This window comes from Crocodylus porosus, unplaced genomic scaffold (assembly GCF_001723895.1).
Source record: "Crocodylus porosus isolate Cpor-Errol unplaced genomic scaffold, CroPor_comp1, whole genome shotgun sequence".
Taxonomy (NCBI): domain Eukaryota; kingdom Metazoa; phylum Chordata; order Crocodylia; family Crocodylidae; genus Crocodylus; species Crocodylus porosus.
The window spans coordinates 77,270,252-77,292,287 of NW_017728906.1; the positions used below are offsets into that span (position 1 = coordinate 77,270,252).

At 41.7% G+C, this 22,036-nt stretch overlaps 1 protein-coding gene across 3 annotated transcripts in view; it reads left to right on the forward strand.

The window, feature by feature from the left end:
• The window catches only part of LOC109306117 (arylsulfatase D-like), a 48,618-nt gene that overhangs the window by 1,718 nt on the left and 24,864 nt on the right, over window positions 1–22,036 (forward strand). For 2 of the 3 annotated variants that reach the window (XM_019529374.1, XM_019529371.1), the window contains exons 2-10: window positions 2,434–2,494; window positions 5,144–5,293; window positions 6,620–6,741; window positions 9,401–9,523; window positions 13,362–13,785; window positions 14,543–14,679; window positions 18,049–18,183; window positions 19,387–19,549; window positions 20,181–20,302. In XM_019529374.1, coding sequence (XP_019384919.1) covers window positions 2,472–2,494; window positions 5,144–5,293; window positions 6,620–6,741; window positions 9,401–9,523; window positions 13,362–13,785; window positions 14,543–14,679; window positions 18,049–18,183; window positions 19,387–19,549; window positions 20,181–20,302 — 1,399 coding nt within the window. In that variant the 5' untranslated portion in view covers window positions 2,434–2,471. Of the gene's footprint in view, window positions 1–995; window positions 1,023–2,433; window positions 2,495–5,143; window positions 5,294–6,619; window positions 6,742–9,400; window positions 9,524–13,361; window positions 13,786–14,542; window positions 14,680–18,048; window positions 18,184–19,386; window positions 19,550–20,180; window positions 20,303–22,036 lie in introns of all 3 variants that reach the window. The other variant, XM_019529373.1, reaches the window with a different exon arrangement.

A 22,036-nucleotide genomic window follows, 5' to 3' on the forward strand; every position in this document is an offset into this window, starting at 1 on the left:
TCTAGCCTCCTCTTAAACACCCCCAGGGTAGGAGCCTGCACCACTTCTCTTGGAAGTTGGTTCCAGACCCTAGCCGCCCTGACCGTGAAATAGCGCTTCCTGATATCTAGCCTAATTTTCTGCTTCCTCATACAGTATGTAGCTAAATTTGGGTCTGCACAAACACTGACTGGGGGCAGTAAAGGTCCAATAAACATTTGCTTTTTGGACACCTTTTGAAAAGTTACTGTCGGTTTCTTGTGTGTATAGGCTGTGGGGTACCAGAATCAGATCCATTCTAAATCCCTAATTGTAAAAAATGCAATTTTTCTGCAAAGGTTTGTAATCCTGGTGAATTAGACTTTCTTTATTATTGAGAAATTATTACCAGTATCTACACAGAATCAAGTATTATAAGCATTTCCAGCTCATGTAGGTATTAAACTAAACTGCAGAACATGGCAGTTAGATTATTAAACAAACAAAACCCACAGTACTGGGATATTGGGTTATATTCAAAGCTGTATTAGTGATCATTGAATAAGCTTTGATAAGCCCATTCAAAAGCTGTGAACCAAGGTCATTTTGGTCTCTCTTTTCATCCTTTGTAACTACAGCTTCTTGTTTTAAATGCATGCCAACTGGAAAGCAGTAGGAGTGATAACTCTTACTTAGCAGGCATATAAAAATATGTAAAAGAACAAAGGTAAAATCCACAGATAAGAGCGGTCCAGAAACAATGTCAGGAAAATCTGACATTTTTTCCAACAGGAAATAAGAGGTATGTTACAGCAACACAATGCACAGCAAAATACAAAATCAGAAAGATGCATGGACTACGCATTCAAAGTACAAGGAGAGTCAAATTGTCAGCGTTTCTGTAAAAATGATATCAGCAACAAGGGCCTGTGAACATGAATGTGAGAGTGCTTTTAGTGTCTCTAAAAACATCCTGAACTGTTAAAAAACAGCATTTTGGTGATGACTGTGAACAGCAATTATTTCTGTTATTACAGGGAGTAAGTCTTACCAAGGATGAAACTGTAAGTAGATCTGTGGGATTCCTTAGTTGAGAAAACCGCCCTTAACTAAATATAAATATCTGTTGGACATGGTTGAAAGGCAGAGGAAAAGGAAGAAGGAATTTCTGTCTAAAAGTTAGTGCAGAGACAAAGAAAGCATGTCACATTTTAATTTTTATCATATTAATGGAATATCATGCAAGTTATTGATTCCAGGTGCCATTCCAGTTGATTCCAGTTGTACTTTCTGGTTACTGTGGACTTGCATGACAGTTCCATCATACCTGATTCAATGACTTAAAAATAAATAAATCAAAGAACCAGGTCCAGAAAAAATAATTATTAGATACACGTGAATAATCAATCCCTTCATTTGCTAACCAAATCAAAATATTTAGGGGGAAGGGTCATTTTGGTTTGACCCAAAATATTTTTTTCACTTTGCCCAGTGAAGTGAAAAATGTGAACAATCATTCTGTTTTAGTAGGATGCATTTCCTTGCACAATTTAAAAGTAGCTAATTTTTAAAGTGACATATTAGTTCAAAATGATTTGCTTACAAATGTTGAAATGAAGAATGTGACTTTTTTGCCTGAGAGATTGTAGTATAAAATTTGTTGGTCAGCCTGAGTAGGCATTTTTCAGGAGGGAGAAAAAGTTACACCTTAAAAATATTGCCCACCCCTATGTTTCACTCTTTGAGCTCAAGCAGATAGCTAGCTTTGGGTGGTCATGTGAGTAATGCCCTTTAGGAAAACAAATGAATGGCAAAGTCTAGTACAATCCTGCTTAATATATAAAGAGTATACATAGAGTCCCCAATAGGTATCAAACAACAGTATACAGCATTTTTGCCCATTGTTTCATGTTCCTTTTTAGACAGTCCTCTGTCCAAAGTGCTCTCCTAGCTTTTCCTCAGGGGCATGTTATCATCTCTTGGTCTGGTTATGTCCTTGGTTTTCTGCAGCCTTGTCTACAGATACTGTCTCATGCACAGAGAAAGAAACACTACTGCAACCAAATTAATTCTTTCACCTAAGCCCCAGTACAACAACATGTTACTCTCTCTACCTTCTCCATCTGCTTGTTTACTTTTTATTATCTAAAAGTAAATACTCCTGAGGGGTGGACACATCCCACCTTCACTTTTAAGAATAGGAAAACTACTGTGAAAGCTAATAGAAGAGCAGGAACTGTCAGTGATATCAGAGTATGGTGACCTGCTCTTAGACCTTGATTCCTTTTTGATTTTTTTATTGTGATTGCTCTTCTTCATTTTGAATCTGATCTGAAGCCCACAGAAATCAGTTAAATTGATTCCATTCATTGGACTTTGGATCAAAACATTAATCTTTTTATTTAATTCAATTTTTATTATAACGCTTGCAAATTATATTTAAAACTAAGACTACTGTTTCTGGTTGTTTTACAGAATCCTTACCACAACAAAGAGGCTGGTCGATCAAAATCATGCAGCAACAAACATTTTACTGGTAAAATAAATTATTTTCTGGGATTAATTACTGTTTATCTTCACTTGTGAGTTGTTAGTTTAATAGTGGTACACTAAAATCTACAATGTTATAATGAATACAACAGAATATTGGAAGAGTATAAAATAATAACAAGCTTTGATGGAATCAGTGGTGGATTAAGTTACACTAGGACCCTGGGCAAACAGAAAATTGGAGGCCCCTCATACCCATTATAAACATGAATGTATCAAAATGCATTAATAAATAGACCCATTAAATGTTTACATGATGCATTAATAAATAAAGCACAACACATAATGTCAGAATTAACTACTCAGTTTTGCCACACACAAAACTAAGTAAAACAGCTGCCTTGGGAAAATGACTCAGGTGTATGAGATCACCATAAATGTATAACAACACAAAAGGAAAGATGTTTAGGTTTAGTGCTCATGTAGACTCTTGTTTAACTCTTTTTTCAAATATACATTCTACATTGTAGCTACACTATGGTAAACTACTACAAGAAAAATACAGGCCACACCTATAGCCTTGACTACAAGTCTAAGATTACCATTAGTAATTCTTGCAATTAAAATAAAGCAGTAGGCCTACACAATGCATCTCAATGTTTTGTTTTGTTTTTACCTTTCTTGAAACATTAAACATGTGCTAAACTCCATGTGCTGTACTATACAGCTGTCTCTTTTAAAGCACCCATATTTTAATGTTACCGTCACATAATTATGTAACCAAAATGATATATTGTATACATGAACACATCTCTCCCTCTCTGTATACCTGTATTGCTCTCTGTATAGGTATCTGCATAGATGTATACATGTATACATACACACACACACACACACACACACACACACACAATCTTTCTGTATATAATGTATCTCTCTAGACAGACAGACATACAGAAAAATCTATATCTAATCACCCTCTGGAAGAGCTCACACTTATCTACAGGAGCTGCCATCACTTGGGAGAGATGTAGACCTCTCTCTATCAGCAGCCTTATTTGGGGTCCAGAACTGCAGGCAGTATCCCAGAGACAGGGGAATTTCCCTTCTTGGCAGCAGGACTAAAGCACCATTCACTGCCCCACCTCACACACACACACACACACACTCTCTCTCTCTCTCTCTCTCTCTCTCTCTCTCTCTCTCTCTCTGCATCCTCTACAAGCGACACGACAGCCCATCCCAAGCCACCTGCCTGCCCTGTGACCTGACCTTCGGGAGGGAGGGAAGGAGGGAGGGAAGCATTGGACTCCTTGCAGGCATAGGGATGAGAGAGAGACAGCCCAGCTGGGCAGTGAGCAGCAGGGTCAGTGGGGATCCTCACTGCCGCCTCATCCCGACTATCCCCACAGAGCAGTTGGACAAGTTTCCAGCTGCTGCTTCCCACTGGTGCTCATGCAGTTAATGCATGATGGAGCTTCGATGCTTTGCTGGACTTTCCCCTACAGGCTGGGGAGCATGGCAGGCTCTGGCCCTGGCCCCTACCTCTGCTCCCAAGGTGCCCCTGATTGTCAACTTATCTTCTGGTTGTTTCCAAACTTCCCAGAAGATTTCTAACATGCAAAGTTTAGAGTAGAAGTGGAATTCTTTTTAAAGTTTTATTGCAGGGGTCAATAACTTTTTCCAGTGGCAAGCCAGAATGACCCAGCTTGGGTCCGAGGTAGCTCTGCACTAGTTCACTGCACTTCACTAGTTCTCCTTGTGGCATAGGAAGACCTCCCTCTTCCCCAAAGCCTCCACCATGTAGTTTTGGCATGGTGCAAACAGAGCCCCCATGCCACCAAATAGTGTCTTTGCTACAGTTCTAAGGGCTGGATACAATGGCTCCATGGGCCGTAGGTTGCCAATCCCTATTTTCTCTCATAAAACATAATTTGCTTTACCAGTGTTGACACTTACCAGCTCATATCAAAGAACACATTTATGCTAAATCAGATTGGTGTTTTGTTTTGTTTGTCATGTATTTACTTCTATAAGGACTTAAATTGTCAGCTATTGTTACTATGGTCCAAATGCGAAAGTCAACAGGTAGTTTCTATAACAAATTGGGAGACATAAAAGCATAACGTTATAGCTCAAGACTGTGCTTTTTTCCACAAAGAATCATTAATTAAGACCAGGAATAACTGCATAGCCCACTGACCTACTATTACAAGTTAAGTTCTGCTAAACTTCTGTTTCTTCCTAAGATGGGTTCCTGCTCTCTTGTTGCTAGAAGGTATTAGGTGCACAGAAATGAAGGGAAAATGGAACAAAACTATCTGCAGTATAACTGATAGATTCAACCACATCAGCTGTCTTTACCTAAACTTGTATGCTGAAGACAGTGGAAGTATTTGTCACTTCTAACTGTTCAAATAATTTTAAAAAACAGGTTGTTTTATTATTAAAGCAGGTATTAAAATAGTTTGAGTTTCACTGAAGGCTCCCACATGGCCACAGGCAATCCTTACATATGTTTACTTACAACACAATGATTTTGTTTTGTGCTGCTAGCTCTTCATGACATTTTTAGCTCTCAGTTTTTCATTGGCTTTGAGACACTTCGATTTCACTTCATGTGTTTCCTGTGGATGATACTAAAATATTTAAATGTCTGTCCATCTATACTGAACTGTTATTCTTTGTATTTCAGGATCGCTGTAACCATCAAGCTGGTTTTGTGCCTGTTCCTATGGCTCCCTGGATCACAAGCTTCAGTTAGCTTTAAGCCCAACATAGTGCTGATACTGGCTGATGATCTTGGTATTGGAGATATAGGCTGCTATGGTAATGAAACCATAAGGTAATGAATTTGAGTAAACTAGCATATTAATTTACCTTTTAATTTAAGATTGGCATGTTCTGCCCTAAGTGAAGCCACTGAGAAGGGTGCTGTGTTCAGCTTGTGGCAGGTTCATGCCCCAGGCCATGAATCCCCCTGCTGGTCATGTGACTCTTGCCCAGCTCAATCTCTATTACAACCATCCCTTAATTGCTCTCCTGCTGTGTCTTGTTCTTACTGGAGGTTGAATAACAGAGGTTGCCCATGTGCCTTGGAGTGAGCCATAGTCCACTTTTGATATCGCTGAGTCTCTCCTGGACCTCCAACCACTTTGATCCAACCGTTAAGCTCAACAGACCCTCTCAGCTGACCTGTGCCACTGTAGGACCCCTGCAGCTTTGAAGGCTCCATGCATATCTATGCCCCTCCAGAACACCCGTAGCTTTAAGTATTCAATGCATGGCTTTATTTCCTCCCCTACATCATGCCCAAGCCTCACAGCTGTTCTTTCTCTTTGATTTTAACTCTTTATACACTTGGCCCCCTTGAACCCTCAGACCCCCTGGTTCCTTATGCGGTCCCTCCTCTGGGATCTTGGACCCCTAGTCACATACAAAGCCTCTCCTCTGGGCTCTCTAGTCCGGCTTAACCAGCTCTGAGCTGCAGATCCTCTGACCCAGCCCAGCCCTTCCCTGAGCTCTTGAACCTTCTGGTTTGGGTCTCAGCCTTTTACTAGGATGCAGGACTCCACTAATGTACAGATATATAATGGTGTTTCATTTTAATCATGGAAAAATGTGGGTTTGGATTACTTTTTTTAAAATCTGAAAATTGGGTGTTTGAGGGGGGGAGCAATGATTGTTTTTATCAGAGAAAACCAGGATCTCTGGTCATAAGAAAGTGCTAACAGTCAACCTAAAAGTCAGTTAAGGCTCCCTGACAGTGACTTGGGTTTTACATATGCAGAACCAATTGGCTGTCTCAAAAACTATTGCACATTTTGAACACTTTTACTATTATTGGTTGTACATTGTACAAGAATTGAAATTATTGTACAAACATGATAATTACTGTATAACTGGCAACACTGTTATGCAGGCTCTGGGCTTATGTAACTCAAGTCTCAGTCCTCTTCCAACCAGGTGAGTCCCTCATTAGCTCCCCTCTACTACCTGCAAGCAGCCTCTCATTCTCCCTTTCTCCAGGTTAAATATACATGGTTTCTTCAGTCTTTCCTCATGTGGTTTCCATTCTAACCTTTTTATCTCCATCACTTACCTCTGAATTCTTTCTGGTTTCTCTCTATCCTTCTTCAAATACAGTGATCCAAACTGATTGTTTTTTTAGGACTCCTAATATTGACCGTCTAGCAAAGGAAGGAATAAAACTGACTCAGCACATTGCTGCGGCTCCACTTTGCACCCCAAGCAGAGCAGCCTTCTTGACTGGCAGATACCCCGTCAGATCAGGTCTGGATCTATTTAAGAGTATAGTGTTCTCTTAACAAAGGAATGTAGTTAAGCATTTTCCTTATGTTGTTACAAGAAACCCTTCTTCCCATTTTCTACATGACAACAATTGTATATTAATAATAGGAAAAAAGGCTATGAAGTACAAACAGATGAGAACAGCAACCATATTAAGTCCATTTAGTCACTCCCAGTACCCCTCCACATAGACCATACTACTTTGGGGCTTCCTAGATATTTACGAGGTGTAGCTGACCAATAAGGAGAAGAGCAGGGTAGGAAAGCAGTAACAATTCTTATCAACATGTTCCCCCCACCCCCAACTGTATGTTTTGTTCCACTAAAGGATATGGAATAATGCTGCTCTGTTATATTATTTAAGTAGTGACGTCCTTAATTTTAAGTAGTTACAATACCATTATGAAGTACAGACAGTTGATAGCACAATACACACATGGCAAAAGATTTCTTAAATGTGTTTTACTGAAAGGTACTAAAAAATATCTGGGGTAGTATTACTTACCTGTCAACAGAGGGTAAGTGAATGTTCAGAAATGTTTGGACTTATTTATTCCCTCCACTTAGGAGACAGAATGGCAAGAATGCTTTCTGTAGCTGTATCTTAGAATTCAGCCATTACACAAAATAATCAGTTGACATTTACATCATCTGCTTAGGTTCCATCACTTGAGAAAAAGCCATCCTGACAAACTCAGTCCCTGGAATGAAACAAAATGGAAACTAAATATTTATACAAGCTTCTATCCATAATTCTCTAGTCAGTCCTTTGTAAATTATAACAATACAGAACACCCCAAGGGTCTGAAACTGATGTGTTGGCCTAGTTCTATCCTGAGAATTCCCACTGAGATCACTTGGAGATGTGCACACAGAATTGTGCATTTGTCTTGGCACAGTGCCCACATACCATGGATGCTACTGTACAATATAAATTACCTTTAAAATATTGTCTCTTTTCAGACTTACAGAAAATTGATATTTGAGTTGCATTCCCTGTGTATTTACATATTTGCTCTCTCACCACAAAACATTCACTTTGGTTGACAGACTTCAGTAAAATGTTTTGGCTTTTTACTTTGGTAAAAAAAAAAACAGAACAAAAAACAACTTCCAACTTCACTGCAATAATTATCCTGGTTTTCTCTAATTAACACTCCTCGCCCCCCTCCTCCCCCCCCCCCCATTTTCAGATTTAAAAAGCAGGCCAAAAATTGGGGATTTTTTTTCTCAGAGAAAACCAGAATCCCTGTTGATTATTCATAGACACATTATACAAGAAAATTTGATGTGAATAAAATTCCATGGAACTAGTGCTTATGTACAGGGGCCAAGGCCCAAGCACATAAATATTGTTTTTTCCATTGGCCAACTTTGGTGTAACCTGGGGAAGGGGTTTTCAACCTGAAAGCTTGCTAAGATATATTTCTGTAACTATTCAGTTGGTCTGCTAAAAGATACCAGATTGGATTGACCCAAAGGACCTTGTCTGCCAGTACCATATCCTTAGACGAACACCCCTAGCATCTGACCAGAAGGACACAGGGCCCTGGGCACATCTAAGCCCCTAGGCTGGGGCCAGCAAGCAGAGTTCTCTGGCAGCTGCTAGAGAAGAAGCTCCTGCAGGAAAGGAAAGAAAGGCTCTGTGACACTTTGGCTGCCTGAGATGCTACTGTGCTGCTCACTACGTTATTTTATTACCTGTTGTCATTTAAAGTGGTGGTCTGACCTGAGGCTGTAGGGGAGCAGGAGATCTCATTGGAACACAGTACCATGTTGTGTAGAGGCCCCAGTGCCAGTGAGGATGCGCCTTATCACACATACAGTGTCACCCGTGTCACGAGTTTTGCTTGTCAGCAGCCTGAAGTAGTTTCCCAGAAACTGCTGCACCTATCTCCTTAAAACCTGGCAGGTTTCACGGCCTCAGCAGGAGCTACCCTGCCTGTTTCATATGAATCAGGCAAGAAATGACAAAGTTATAGAAAGTTTCATGCTTCCCCAAATGGAACAGTGGTTTCAAAATGAAACAAAACTCAAACTGAAACACTGTCCCATCAAAACAGTAGAACGGAAGTCAAAACTAAATGGTGCTGTTCTGCACAGCCCTAATGATTTGTCCTCATAGGTCCATTTAACAAACCAGAAACCAAAGGAAAAATCATTAAAAAAAAAAACTTCCCTCACTCCTGGGGCTATTTTCATACAGTCTCTCTCTCTCTCTCTCTCTCAGGCAGGGACAATCTGGGTTCCTTATCAAGCATGGCTCTACTACTTCTCTCCCCCTGCTGGCTATCTTTTATCCAGCCCAGCCGCTCCCTCCTTCCAGTCATGTAGCCTGCTCAGCCACACCTGGCCCTTGCAGAGCCAAAAGATCCTTGTCTTAAAGGGGACAGGACTTTTTTTTTCATTCTTTGCAACATGAACTCATCTCCCTGTTACACCAGCAAATTAATCACTTATTAAAAAATGTTAACACAGTGGAAGAACATAGCAGGTGGGTTAGCAAGTCTGACAAGTTTCAACTGTGAAGATAAGTGAGTTCAAGTGTTATAATATAAAAATGGCCCTAACTATAAGGTTAGAGTTGAATACAAGCATTCTTGTTACTTTTTTAGTACTGTTTTAAATGCATATATTTTAGGTATGGATTCCACTAGCGAATTCCGTGTTATTCAGTGGAATGCCGGTTCAGGAGGCCTCCCTCCAAATGAAACCACATTTGCCAAGATATTGCAGAAGCAAGGTTATATCACTGGACTCATAGGTATGTAAAGGCTCAATAGCATCTGCATAAAAAGAATTTCACCTGAACACCTATTTTTGAGTTTCATTTACTTGGAGATTGATCTGTAGCTGTAATGTTTCCTTTCATGGGTATATCATGTAAGTAACACTTCTAAGCCAAAGAAAGTACTCTATGCAGAGAGAGATTCAGTCAGCTGGGGAAAATAAATAACATGATTGGCCTTTAGTTAGAACTGTATCAAAACAAGCTACAAGTAGGGATTAAAAATCTAACTGCCTATACCATTACATGGATCTTACCAGCTTCCTATAGTACCAGGATTCTCAAAATAGATTATACACAAAGAAACATTTTGCATGTGCACATTCAGCTTTTAGACGCTGCATGTCAGGTCCTTTGTTGGCACTATGATGTAGCAGACATTAAAATCAATGGAGCTGGGCTATTGCATACCATCAGGGGTTTGGCTCTTCAAATATAGTGCCTTCTGTGCACCTGTTCTCTGCCTGACTCCTTGGTGTCCCCCATTAGCCCAGGGGCTTGTCATGCCTTGCCCCATCCTCTACCACAAATTGGGACAAAGGAAGCTTATGGCGTCAGACAGGACCCTGGAATAAAAAAAAGAGCATGCTTGTCTTTTCTCAAGGCAATTGCTTTATTAAGAAGGAAGTTCAACATAAGTTTAACTAGCATTCAGATCAGGCAATAGAAATGCAAAAACATACTCATGCCTGGGTGGATGGGTGTAAGCAGGACCCCAAAAACTCTAAGCTTTTGTTCAATTTTTCCAACAGCTCAGGTCCATGATTCTTCTCTTCCCGCAGTCACATACGTATACATACACACACACACACACACACACACACACACACTTATTAGCAACATACATCCATTTACAACTCAATTATGTATAATTTAATAAAAGGGATTGATGATGAAGACTCCCTCCCCAGCTAAATGCAGAATTTCTGATAAATACTTAAGAACTGTTTAACTAAGATGGTCTCAGATGTTACCAGTTAAGTTTTGACTCTTGACATTGAGTCTGTTCTACATGGTAATCGGTTTTAATTGCCTTGTTTGTGTGACTACAGTCAAAGCACTTAAGTCGGTACTTCCTTGTTTACATTGGGAAGACTCTGGCCTTGTAAGCCTGTCTCTCTACCAGGTTACAAGTTCATTCAAACATTTCTATAATGGAAGATGTATACTAGATGGAGGCACTTATTCTGAGGCCTCTAATGTATTCCTTACATCCCCCAGACCTCACTTTAGGATATTCAGAAGCTAGAACATATCATACTATACACATGCACAATTTTTTGATACATTCACATAGTACATCTTATACTACAGGATGAAGGAAGATGTTCATTTTATTTATAGGTATCTAATAATACCACAACATAGTCACACAGGTTACTTGCGGAAACAATTTTCCTCCTTTCCGTCATGATTAGGGTTACCATATGCCCGAGTTCTCCCAGATGTCCTTTTTTTGATCCCTTGTCCTCCATCTGAGTGGGTTTATAAAATGCAAGCAAATGTCTGCGATTTTGCCCTTCCTCCACTTTTCCCCAGCACTTGCTGTTTGGCTGCTTGGGGCTCGGAGTAGTGAGGGAAGGTGATTGGCTTTTGGGGGATCATGTGCTCTGTGCATAGGCCCTGGCAGCTGCTTGCAGGTAAAAGAGAGAAACAGAGAGAGTACGCATGTGAGCTACATGGGTAGCAAGGCTGGGGGCGGGGCAAGGGTTGGTGGGTTGGGTGTAAGAGGCACTGGCAGGACTGGGGCCAGAAGGGGGCTGTAGATTGGGAGTGAGGGGCACAGGCAGGGCTGTGGGGAGGGATACAGTGGGTCAGGAGTGAGAGGCAGAAGCAGGGCTTGGGAGGGGGTCTTAGGAATGAGGGGCAAAGGCAGGGCATGGGCATATCGCTGCCCCCCCATTATGTACCCCTTCCCCTTCTCTTCCCCCCACAGCTGTCCTCTTTTGATATGGGAAATATGGTAATACTAATCATGATGCAATTTTTAAATTCTCCTAAAATATTCCATTAAGAGAACTTTTAGAAGGACTCACCAGTCTGAAATAGGTACCTAAATTCGGGCATCCCACTGGTGACCTATATAACATGTACACATGCAAACTAAAAAGATTCATTACTACACATTATAGTAATGTATGTGCATCTACAAATTGATTTCTCTTCGTTCAAATTAGACAATAAAGATGAAAGGATAATATTAAAAATGTGACCTATTAAGGCTTCAGAAAACAGGAAAGCCAAGAATAATGTTCTAATGGCTTTAAAATAATCATCAACATTACATTTGAATCTTTCTATTTCACTTTGGCCTTAGCATTTAGTCACTGAAAAAAGACCCTTTTTTTGTATTTTACCATAAAGCTTATCCCTCGCGGACACCACGGCTTGTCAAAGAGTACTACATTTCAACTTCCTACATTTGAATCCTAACATAGACATCAAAAATATCACATAAGTAAGAAAGACTGTCTGTCTTGGTTGACAAGAGTCTCAGAGGTGATGAAGTGTCCTGGTAATAAAGAGCAACATTAAAGACTATGACAGTACCTATCTGCCCCCAAACACTTAGGCTGGCACTAAATTAACTCACTGTTCCTTTTAGGATGCGTATCAGATCTGAATAACTCAGAATTGCCTCATTGAACATTTTGCTCTCTTTTCTAAAAATTCAATCCAGTTTAATGGTAACGTATATGCAGCTATTAATTATCAGTGATATGATATGAGAACGATTTTATTATGAAAATGTGTGATGAGTTATCTTTTATTTATAGATAGTTATTTCATACATGACAAAATTATTTTTCTTGTTTACACCCTTTCCATTTTCTCATAGCTTGGAGGATGGAGGAAATGGTTTTGTTCTATGTGGCTTGAAATTTTGGGAGGAATAGGCATGCATGGAAGGATCCAGGATTTTTCTAAAGTGGGATGTGAGAGATGAAGCAAGGCATGGCTAGAGCCCTTGTGCTGATGGGGAGCACCAGAGTGTTGGGCAGGGGCCAGGTGCACAAAAAGCCTGCCTGCCGTACCTGGCTGATTCAGGGGCAGAGGGAGCTCTGAAGCTGCTCCTTCCTTTATCCTTCTAGATGCTTGGAAATGGCTTTACAGGGTGCCAGGATTGGCTGGGGACAGCAGCAGTGGTAAACAGGATCCTTTTTCCAGCACCTGCTCCCTGCTGTTTCCCACCAACTCCCTCCTACCCATTCTTCACTGGCCAAGAGCAGGCACTGGAAGAAGGAATTGGTATGCCACTGCCACTGTCCCTAGCCAAGCTCTGCACTCTGTGCAACTGCTCCCTTCAACTCATGGCTGAAGCAGGACAGGAAGAGGTATAGCAGCAGAGTTTTTGCCTGGCCAGCTATGTGATGTCCAGAGCAGCACTGGATAAAAGTGTTGATCACAGCTGCTCAATCAGTCATGACTACTATTTCACTGCCCCACAAAGGTGGTGTTCAGAACTACTGTTCCAGTTGTGTCCCTCTGCCCTCTCAATTACACTACTGGAGGTAGGTACAGTTCTGGGGCTTCCTCCATATCTGCATCAGCTGGAGACCGTGGCATCAGTGTACACATTCCTTCTTCCCCTCCTGTTCCCAGCCAGCAGATGCAGAAGAAACCTGCTCACTGCTACTGCCGTTCTCTGCTACTCCTGGCACCTCGTGCAACTATATAGTGGAAGTAGAGCAGGGCAGTAGGACCTTCTCAGAGTAGAGAAAAAGTAATGTGATTGGATAAATGGTATATAGATGGAAAAGCACATTTTTAAAATATTGCAACCTTTTACCTGTTTAAAACTTTGTATTTTCAGGAAAGTGGCATCAAGGTATTAACTGTGAATCCCGCAACGACCATTGCCATCACCCTTTAAACCATGGGTTTGATTATTTTTATGGTATGCCTTTTAGTCTAATGAATGACTGTCACATAACAAAACCTCCAGAGAAGGACAGAGCCTTGAGATCCAAACTTTGGCTTCTTACTCAGATACTTAGCCTTGCTGTACTCACACTTGTTGTAGGAAAACTTACTGGCTTGGTCTCAGTCAGCTGGAAAATAATGATCTGCTTTGCTTGGTTTGATTTCTTGTTCTTCATGTCCTGGTTCTCAATGTATGGATTCACAAGATACTGGGACTGTATTATGATGAGAAACCATGAAATTACAGAACAGCCAATGGTGTTAGAAAGAACCGCATCTACTTTATTGAAAGAGGCTGTCTCCTTTATTGAAAGGTAAAATACATTCCATTTTGCACATATTTGCATTGCAATTTATTAATCAATTACTACATTCTAAACAAATTATTTACCAGCATAAAGCCCTCTATACACTGTTAATAAAAAATGTAATTAGTCTAAAAGGGCTATCCAGAGGCCTCCTTTATAATTTGCTGTTTTCAGGAGTAAAATATTCATGTTTTAGACTAAAACATGTCTAGACTATCTATAAGGATACATTTGATTCTGAGAAGCAGGATAAATTTTGAATGATTTCTACTCATTTGAGCTACTGATCCATACTGGTGCCTCAACATTTTCCTCCTCTTCTTCCTCACCCCACCATCCCAGTCACTGCAACAAAGAAATGAAGTCTTGAGGTCCAGATTCTCGGTTAATGTACAGTGACTTAGACCCTTTGAGTTCAGTAGAACTATTTTGATTTACACTAGCTGAGAATGCTCTCTCCACTACCTAACATTGCCACTCAAGACTGGACAATAAAAAGGGGAGTATGTTAAAAATTCAAACTCAAGTTCAATTTTATGGGACAAAACAAATTTGCTGGATTCTGGTACTTTACAGAATGTAAATGATTTGGGGATGAGTTGCTGGAATGTTAATGCAACTAATAGTGCAAATTCTATTAACAAAAGAGTGTGCTTCAATATGTATGACTAAAGCTTTCTTTATAAACAGATAATATATGTATTATGTGTGTTTGTTGTGCTGGTTGTTTTTATTCATGTATTGTTTTGTTTTTTCTTTAAAGAAACAAGCACAGACCATTCCTCCTCTTTGTTTCCCTTTTACATGTCCACACCCCACTTATCACCACAGAGAGGTTTCTTGGGAAGAGTAGACATGGTTTATATGGAGATAATGTAGAGGAGATGGACTGGATGGTAGGTAAGTTGACTGAGGACAGATGTCTTACTTTAAGTTAGCCAGATGATTTAGTTATGATTTAGTTATGATGATTTAATCAAGGATCATCCTGCCTTGAGCAGGAGGCTAGTTTAGATGACCTCATGAATTCCCTTCCAGCCCTAATTTTCTACAATCCCTATAACCATTTATGATGTAAATCCAAATGTGGAACAACAAATCAGGTCCTCTTAGAGTTGAAAACTTTAGAAAAAGCAAGGAAATGAAAACTGTCCAAAGGCAGGAAACATAAGTCATATGAGGAAGTTCACTTTTCAAACAAAAAAGGCAACCCAATCTCTGCAGTGGCCCATGCTAATAGCCAGGGGGTGCTAGAGCATGCCTCCCAGGGAGGGTAAGCTGAAACTATGTGTCCCCCCCACCCCCACACAATCCCACACAGGTGGGATTGGGACTGGAATCTCCTAGATATGCCCCCTTCTCAGCCTCCCAGCTGGCTGAGACAGTGGGGAAGAAAAGCCTGCGCCTGGGCTTGGCTCTGTCCCCAGAGCTGGAAGCCAGGAGTCACACCCACTCCTCAGACTCAAGGCTTAACGCGAGGAAAGCCCACAGAAGGTCCTGGCTCCATCTCCTCCTGGAGCTGGGAGTAGGGCTGGAGTCCCCTAGTCACGCCCTCTTCTCAGCCTCTGGCCTGGCTGAGGACAAGGGGTAGGAAAAAGCCCTCATTGGGGCTTCAGGGGTGGCTGAGGGAAGAAGGGAGTGGGAAAAGGAGGGAGAGGAGAAACCTGCACACAGGCCCCCTTCTCATCCTCTGGGCTGGCTGGGAGGAAGGAGAAGCCAATACTGAGCCTTGGCTCTGCCTCCCAGAGCCAGAAGCAGGGCTGGAGTCCCTTTGCCATGCTCCCTTTTCAGCCTCTGGACCAGCTGAGAGTTGGGTTGTGGCTCCCAGCACTGGGTGGCAGAGCCAAGACTTGCTGCGGGCTTCTGCTCCCACCTTGCCCTCCGCCAGCCCAGAGGCTAAGAAGTGGAAATGGCTCCTGGCAAGCCAAGTGCCAGTGCAGGCTTCTCCTCTTCCTCCTTCCTCCCCTCCCCTCTCCCCTCAGCCAGCCCAGAGTCTGAGAAGGGGCATGGATCCTGACCCAAAAGGCAGATCTAAGCTCTGTGTCCGGTGTTGACAGTAATATTACTGGCTAAGTAGACAGTCAAAAAGCCTGAGGCTGAAGTGATTCAGTCTTTGCAAGGGGTTCTCCATACTTCCCAACCAGACCAGAGTGACAAGGGGCTGTGACTCCTAGCTCCTGTGCTGGAGGACAACACATTCTCCCTCCCTTTCCCAGACTGGCAGCACCCAGCTGAGAGTCTGGTTCCCTCCTTTCCCCTGCCATGCACCAATCCAGCCAGCAACACCTGGCTGGGGGTATGGTGCTGTGCCATCCAAAGTGATAGTGTTCTGGCTAGGAGCGGGGAGGGACAGGGAAGACCCTGCTTATTGGAGCAGACAGCACAGCCCAGGGCTGCAAAGCATCATTGGATGCTGAGAGATTGAGTTAACTTGAACCAGGAGGGAATCTGGGACAGAAGTTCCACAAACCAGTTTGACCTAAATCAGTGAAGTCTGATACTACATCCAACCAGGTTTATATTAAAACAGTATCAGCCATTTTGAAAGTGGTTTAAGTGCATTTAACTTCTGTTCTGCTACAAGTTTAAACTGGTTTCTGATTACTTAAACTAGTTAATGCATAACTTCTGTCCCTAGCCATGTAGAGTTTAGATTATGGACTGTATAGGATGGTTTAGATAAGGATGATGACCTCTAGAGAGACTAGATGACCTCTGGAGGTCCCTTCCAGCCCTAATTCTCTATGATTCTATATAAGTAGAGACAGACAGATTTTGTATGACTTGATATTCCAAAATAATCCTAACACCAATGTGTAGTTTGTTATTAGCTGCTCTTTCCTTAAAAAAGGAAAGGTGACCAATCACAATCAGAATAACAGATGACAAATAAGTCAAATGTACAGTTCACAAGCCATTTTTGGCTGATGCTTATTCATGAGAACGATTAGTCAAATATAAACAAAAAATGAGAAACGAGGCTCGGTTTGTGAATAATTTTTAAATGAAATTTAGTCAAAAATATTTGTAACAAATTATGTGGTCAGATTTAGTTTCCTATGCTGGAAACTCTACTGTTGTAAAAATGAAATCATAAAAATTACAATAGTGTCTGGATCATTTTTGTTTCTTACTTTGACATTCTCTTACTTGAATTCTTACTTTTTGTAGTAGGTGTCCTGTTTTGTTCTCTTTTCGTGCAATTATTAGTATTATGGGGTACTCATCTGTGACTTGGAGTCCTGAGCATAACTACAAGAGTGCTAATATTAATGAGCTTATTGGACAGTATGCCTTTTCTTTGCATTGACAGACACTTGGGCCCGTGGCACATGTTACATTTATGATGTGATTAAAGTGTCAACCATAGCACAGTGCTACACACATAAGCAATACATGGTGCCATGAAATGGTGAACCATCCACAAAGATATTCAACAAAATATGTGGAAACCTTTGTGGCTTGTTTGTATGCCATAAATTGAACATGCAGCATGCCCAGTCCTGGATCTCTCATGTGATTGTGAGGTCCAGTTCCAGACAGCCCCAGATATGGAACTGGCTCAGGGCTGGGGACAGCCCTGGGTCTAGAAGTGAGCTGACACCTGCCTTATTCTCAGGATCAAGTAATGTTATGCTCTATCCCAAACATTGCATGTTTGGCCTAGCAGGAAGCTCAGTGCTGGGGCTGAGACATAAAAGGTGCTGACAGATTTAAAAACAAACAAACAAAACAACAAAACAAAACAACAAAGAAGGATGCTTTATTTAAGTTTGGCATGTTCCTGCACCGACCCCCATCCATTCCCTGAAGAGGTTGGGCATTACTTCAACCCAGTTCTGCAGTGTCTGTAAAGATTGGGTGCTTTAGTGGGGCTGTTTAGGAGTTTTTATCTAACAGATGATTGAATCAGCTTTAGCTAAAAGCAACAAAAAGTCCCACTGAAGCACCCGATCTTTACAGATGCTGCAGCCAGGCTGAAGTAACATGCTGCTTCTTCTGGTAAAGTGTGTTTTTTTGGTATTGTTTTTTAACATCTGCAAGCAGCCAAAATTCCTCTGATTCTACTTGTGACATTGTTTTAACAACTGCCAAGTGTCTTAATAAACTCATAAACATATGACTTGATCACCCAAAAATTATGAATACAAGAATATGTGAATACCCTTTGAGCTCAGTTGAACTACGTATGAAGTTAAATATGTGCATGTTTGCAGATAAGAGATAATATTTGTTTCACTAATATAAATACACTCTTTTTATTTTCAGGTATGATTTTGGAGGCTATTAGCACAGAAGATTTGAAAAATAGTACACTCATTTATTTTGCCTCTGACCATGGTGGATTTTTGGAAGCTCAAGAAGGAAAAGCCCAGATGGGTGGTTGGAATGGAATATACAAAGGTAAGAACTGTTGTGAAAAATGAGTTCCTGAAAAATACAAATTGATATAATCAAGAATCAGCATTGAACAACTGAGGCACACGTAAAGCTTGACTGGCCAGAAAACAAGGCTTTTGCCATTACAAAAGGAATTGATAAAGGCGTTCCTATTTTTCTTACAGTAATAACATATTCAAAGAAGGATAGGGACTATACTAATATATAGTATTATTTAATGAGGAAGGTGGCAAACCTGATTGTCTATAGAAAGCTGGCTGATCACGTGTTAAGCTGCTTTCAAACATTTATACTCCCATTAAACACGTGTACAGTGTTTAATTTTAGATGTAAATAATTTCCTTAGTTTCAACAGGAATATTATATGATTGTAAATGGAAAGTGGCCTAAGGAACTGTAAATAGTGTGGGAGAGTGGCAATCATGCAACAATTTCTATATTAAAATGTAATCCACACTATTTTCTAGTATTTTCTTTTTCCTGTAAGACAAAGGAGAGTCAATAAATGGACTAAGGTGCTGAAGAAGTCAGCTGAAGAGAAACAGCTTAAATGGTTATGACATATCTAAATTTGTTTCTGAGGTGAAAAAACAAAGATAAAACTGAAAAAGTCAGAAAGGCTTAACTGACTAAACCAGAAATGCTTGGCAGGATAAATAGACTCCATTCCATGCATTCCGTGGCTGCATCCAGACAAGCGCGGCCATGCAGTACGTAGCACCGCAGACACATCTGTAGCACCAGATACTTAACGTTCAGTTGTTCTCCATGCTGCAAGGGAGAAGCCTGGAGGGTTTTTCTGACCCCTGGATATTCAGAGGTCAAAACAACCCCTCAGAAAAAGAAAAAAAACAGTGTCACATATGGCAGCAGTATGTGCCACCCAAAGCCAGAGCCTGGCCATCCAGATACATGCTCCACTGCTGGCCAGGATCCATGCAGCAGGATCACCACTGCTGCAGCCCCAAGACGCCCCCAGGACCCCAGGTAAGGCTGCTCGGACCAGCCAGTGCTTGCCCCAGCTTCTCCTACCCCACCTAGGGTAAATTGTTACACACCAGAGCATGCATGACACAGTCATTCCCTGGGGACAACTAGTGGTGGCACAAAGTGCACCATGGCTAGTTGTCCCTGGGGAATCAAACATCCATGCATGTGTGGACAAAGCCCACATTTATAAATTTCCTTCTTATTTTTTAATACTAGGTGGAAAAGCTATGGGAGGCTGGGAAGGAGGAATCCGTGTGCCAGGGATATTTAGGTGGCCAGGAGTGTTACCTACAGACATAGTCATCGATGAACCTACAAGCCTTATGGACATTTTCCCTACGGTGGCTCATCTGGCGGGTGGGACAGTGCCACAGGACAGGTACTGACCCTATAAAACTACTGCGGCCAAACTGAGGCTCACTGGCATGGTACTTGAGGCTTTCCAGAAAGTGGCCAAAGCCCTGCCCACTTCTCCCTGGGGCGGCTTCACTGACAGCACAGCCCAGCACCTCCCGCTGCTCAGGTGCCGAACTGCTGATGCGGGGGCTGCAGCCGTGGCACTAAACCTGGGGTGTGCTCCTCATGGGGAAAGCTGGAGTGGCTTGGCAGTGCAGGGGGAGCGGGGATTGGTGACCTCCACTCCAGGTCGCTCAGCACTCTCCCCACCCCCCCACTCCTTCCCCGCTTTCCAGCTCTTGAACTTCAGTGGAGGATCAGATGTGGCTCCCAGGATGAGTAACTCTGGCCACCACTGCTCTAAAACATATTCATTCCTTTTAATTTCCAAATGCAACATGGTATCTGGTTTGAAAAATACCCTAACATGCATTTTTTCATAAGATTTCCAGTCTGTTTTTCAAATTCACATTTCATATGACACTCACAGATTGTTCACATGTCAGAGTAAAGGTGATTTAAGTGTTTTCAGTTGCAGTAAGATGTCTGAATAGAGAGCTATTGTCATATAACTCAAACCTGTCTGATAATACCTATTTTTTATATTGCATAAGGATAATTGATGGACGGGACCTCATGCCATTACTGCAGGGAAGAGTTCAGCACTCAGAGCATGAGTTCATGTTTCACTACTGTGGTGTCCATTTACATGCAGTGCGGTGGCACCAAAAAGACAGTGAGTATGAAAGGTCTTCCAACAACCATTTGTTCTATCTTTAGAAATGTATTTGTCTAGCTCAGTTATTCTTATTTAACATTAAATAGATTGAGACTTTGTAACAAGCTCCATGGGCTAGAAAGTAGGGGTGTGCGAAATGGGCCATATTTGATTTGGATTCGGCCTGAATCAGGGACACTGATTCGATTAGTTCCACCATCACAGCATTCAGGAACCACGTCTGGTACAATAAGGTATGTAGAAAAAACATTTAAAGCTGTGTCTATGGCCAAATCACTGATTCTCTGAATCAGCATTGAGTTGGGACATTGATCAATGTCTCAATTCAATGGTGTGATGGTCGAATGGACAGAGCATCCCACAAGGGCACCCCCCCCTCCTTCCAGTCAACTTTTGTGTCTGCCACTGAGTGTGCTAGGGAGCCCTCTTGCACCCTCTCTGGCTCGGCAATTGGCCATGAGTAGACCCTGGGTCCTCCCCCCAGACCCAGGAGGCACCAGTCACTGAGCCGGAGGGATGTGGGGAGGGGCCTGTGCACTCCCAGTGGACCTGGAAGTAGACTGGAAGTGCTTCTGGTCTACTTCCTGGTCTACTGCCAAGTGCACTGGAGACTCCCCGCACTCCTGTGGGCTGCTTCATCTACCCCATCATCTCAGCATACATGAGCCACCTGGTACCTTGACATATGTAGAAAAAACATTTAAAGCTGTGTCTATGTCTAAATCATCAGATCTTTCTGAATATCTCCAAATCAATTCAGAGGGTTCCAATTTGATTTGGAGAGATTAAAGGGTCTCCTGATTTGATTTGGATTTGGAGATTCGACCACCAAATTGAGCCAAATCTTCACCAAATTGAATCAGCAACCAAAGCTTCGCACAGCCCTAGAAAGTATAGCATTGTACCATTCAGGTAAAACACTAGTAATTGGAGGGTAGTAATAATTTTTGGCTGGCCTGAAATCATATTATGCTATGTGCCCCCAGAGGATCAAGTTGCTGGCCAGTTTACAGGCAAGTCTTCTATTTCATACTTTCACAGTTGTTCTGAGTGGAGATCTATTGCTTTAGTTCTATGTAAGCTAAATCCCATATCCAATGCAGTTGCTGTCTTATGACAGCTAAACAGCAATGTCAATCTGCTCTGTTAATTAAAAGGAAAGTATTCTAGGGAGCTGCAGGATACTTTTTCCATTTATTCATTAAAAAGAAAAAGATACCAATGTTAGAAAAAATCATTATTGGTTAAAATCATGTCTGAATGGTACGTTACATTTTGATTGTTCATGCTCATTTTAACCAGCTGAAGTGCAATGTCTACTAGACAAACACCTGAAAAAACTAGTCTAGTATAAATCAGTATTCATCTTATAGTTTCATAGTTTCTAGGGTCAGAAGGGACCTGAGCAGATCATCTAGTCCGACCCCCTGCCATGTCAGGAAAGAATACTGGGGTTGAACAACCCCAGCAAGATGTTCATCTAAGCTCCTCTTAAACATGCCCAGGGTAGGAGCCTGCACCACTTCTCTTGGAAGTTGGTTCCAGATCCTAGCTGCCCTAACCGTGAAGTAGCGCCTCCTGTTATCTAACCTAAACCTACCCTCTGCCAGCTTGACCCTCTGACCATTATTCCTGATCACTCCTGGCGGTGCTCGGGGGAACAGTGACTCCCCCAATGCCTGCTGATCCCCCCTGACTAGTTTATAACAGGCCACAAGATCCCCCCTCAGC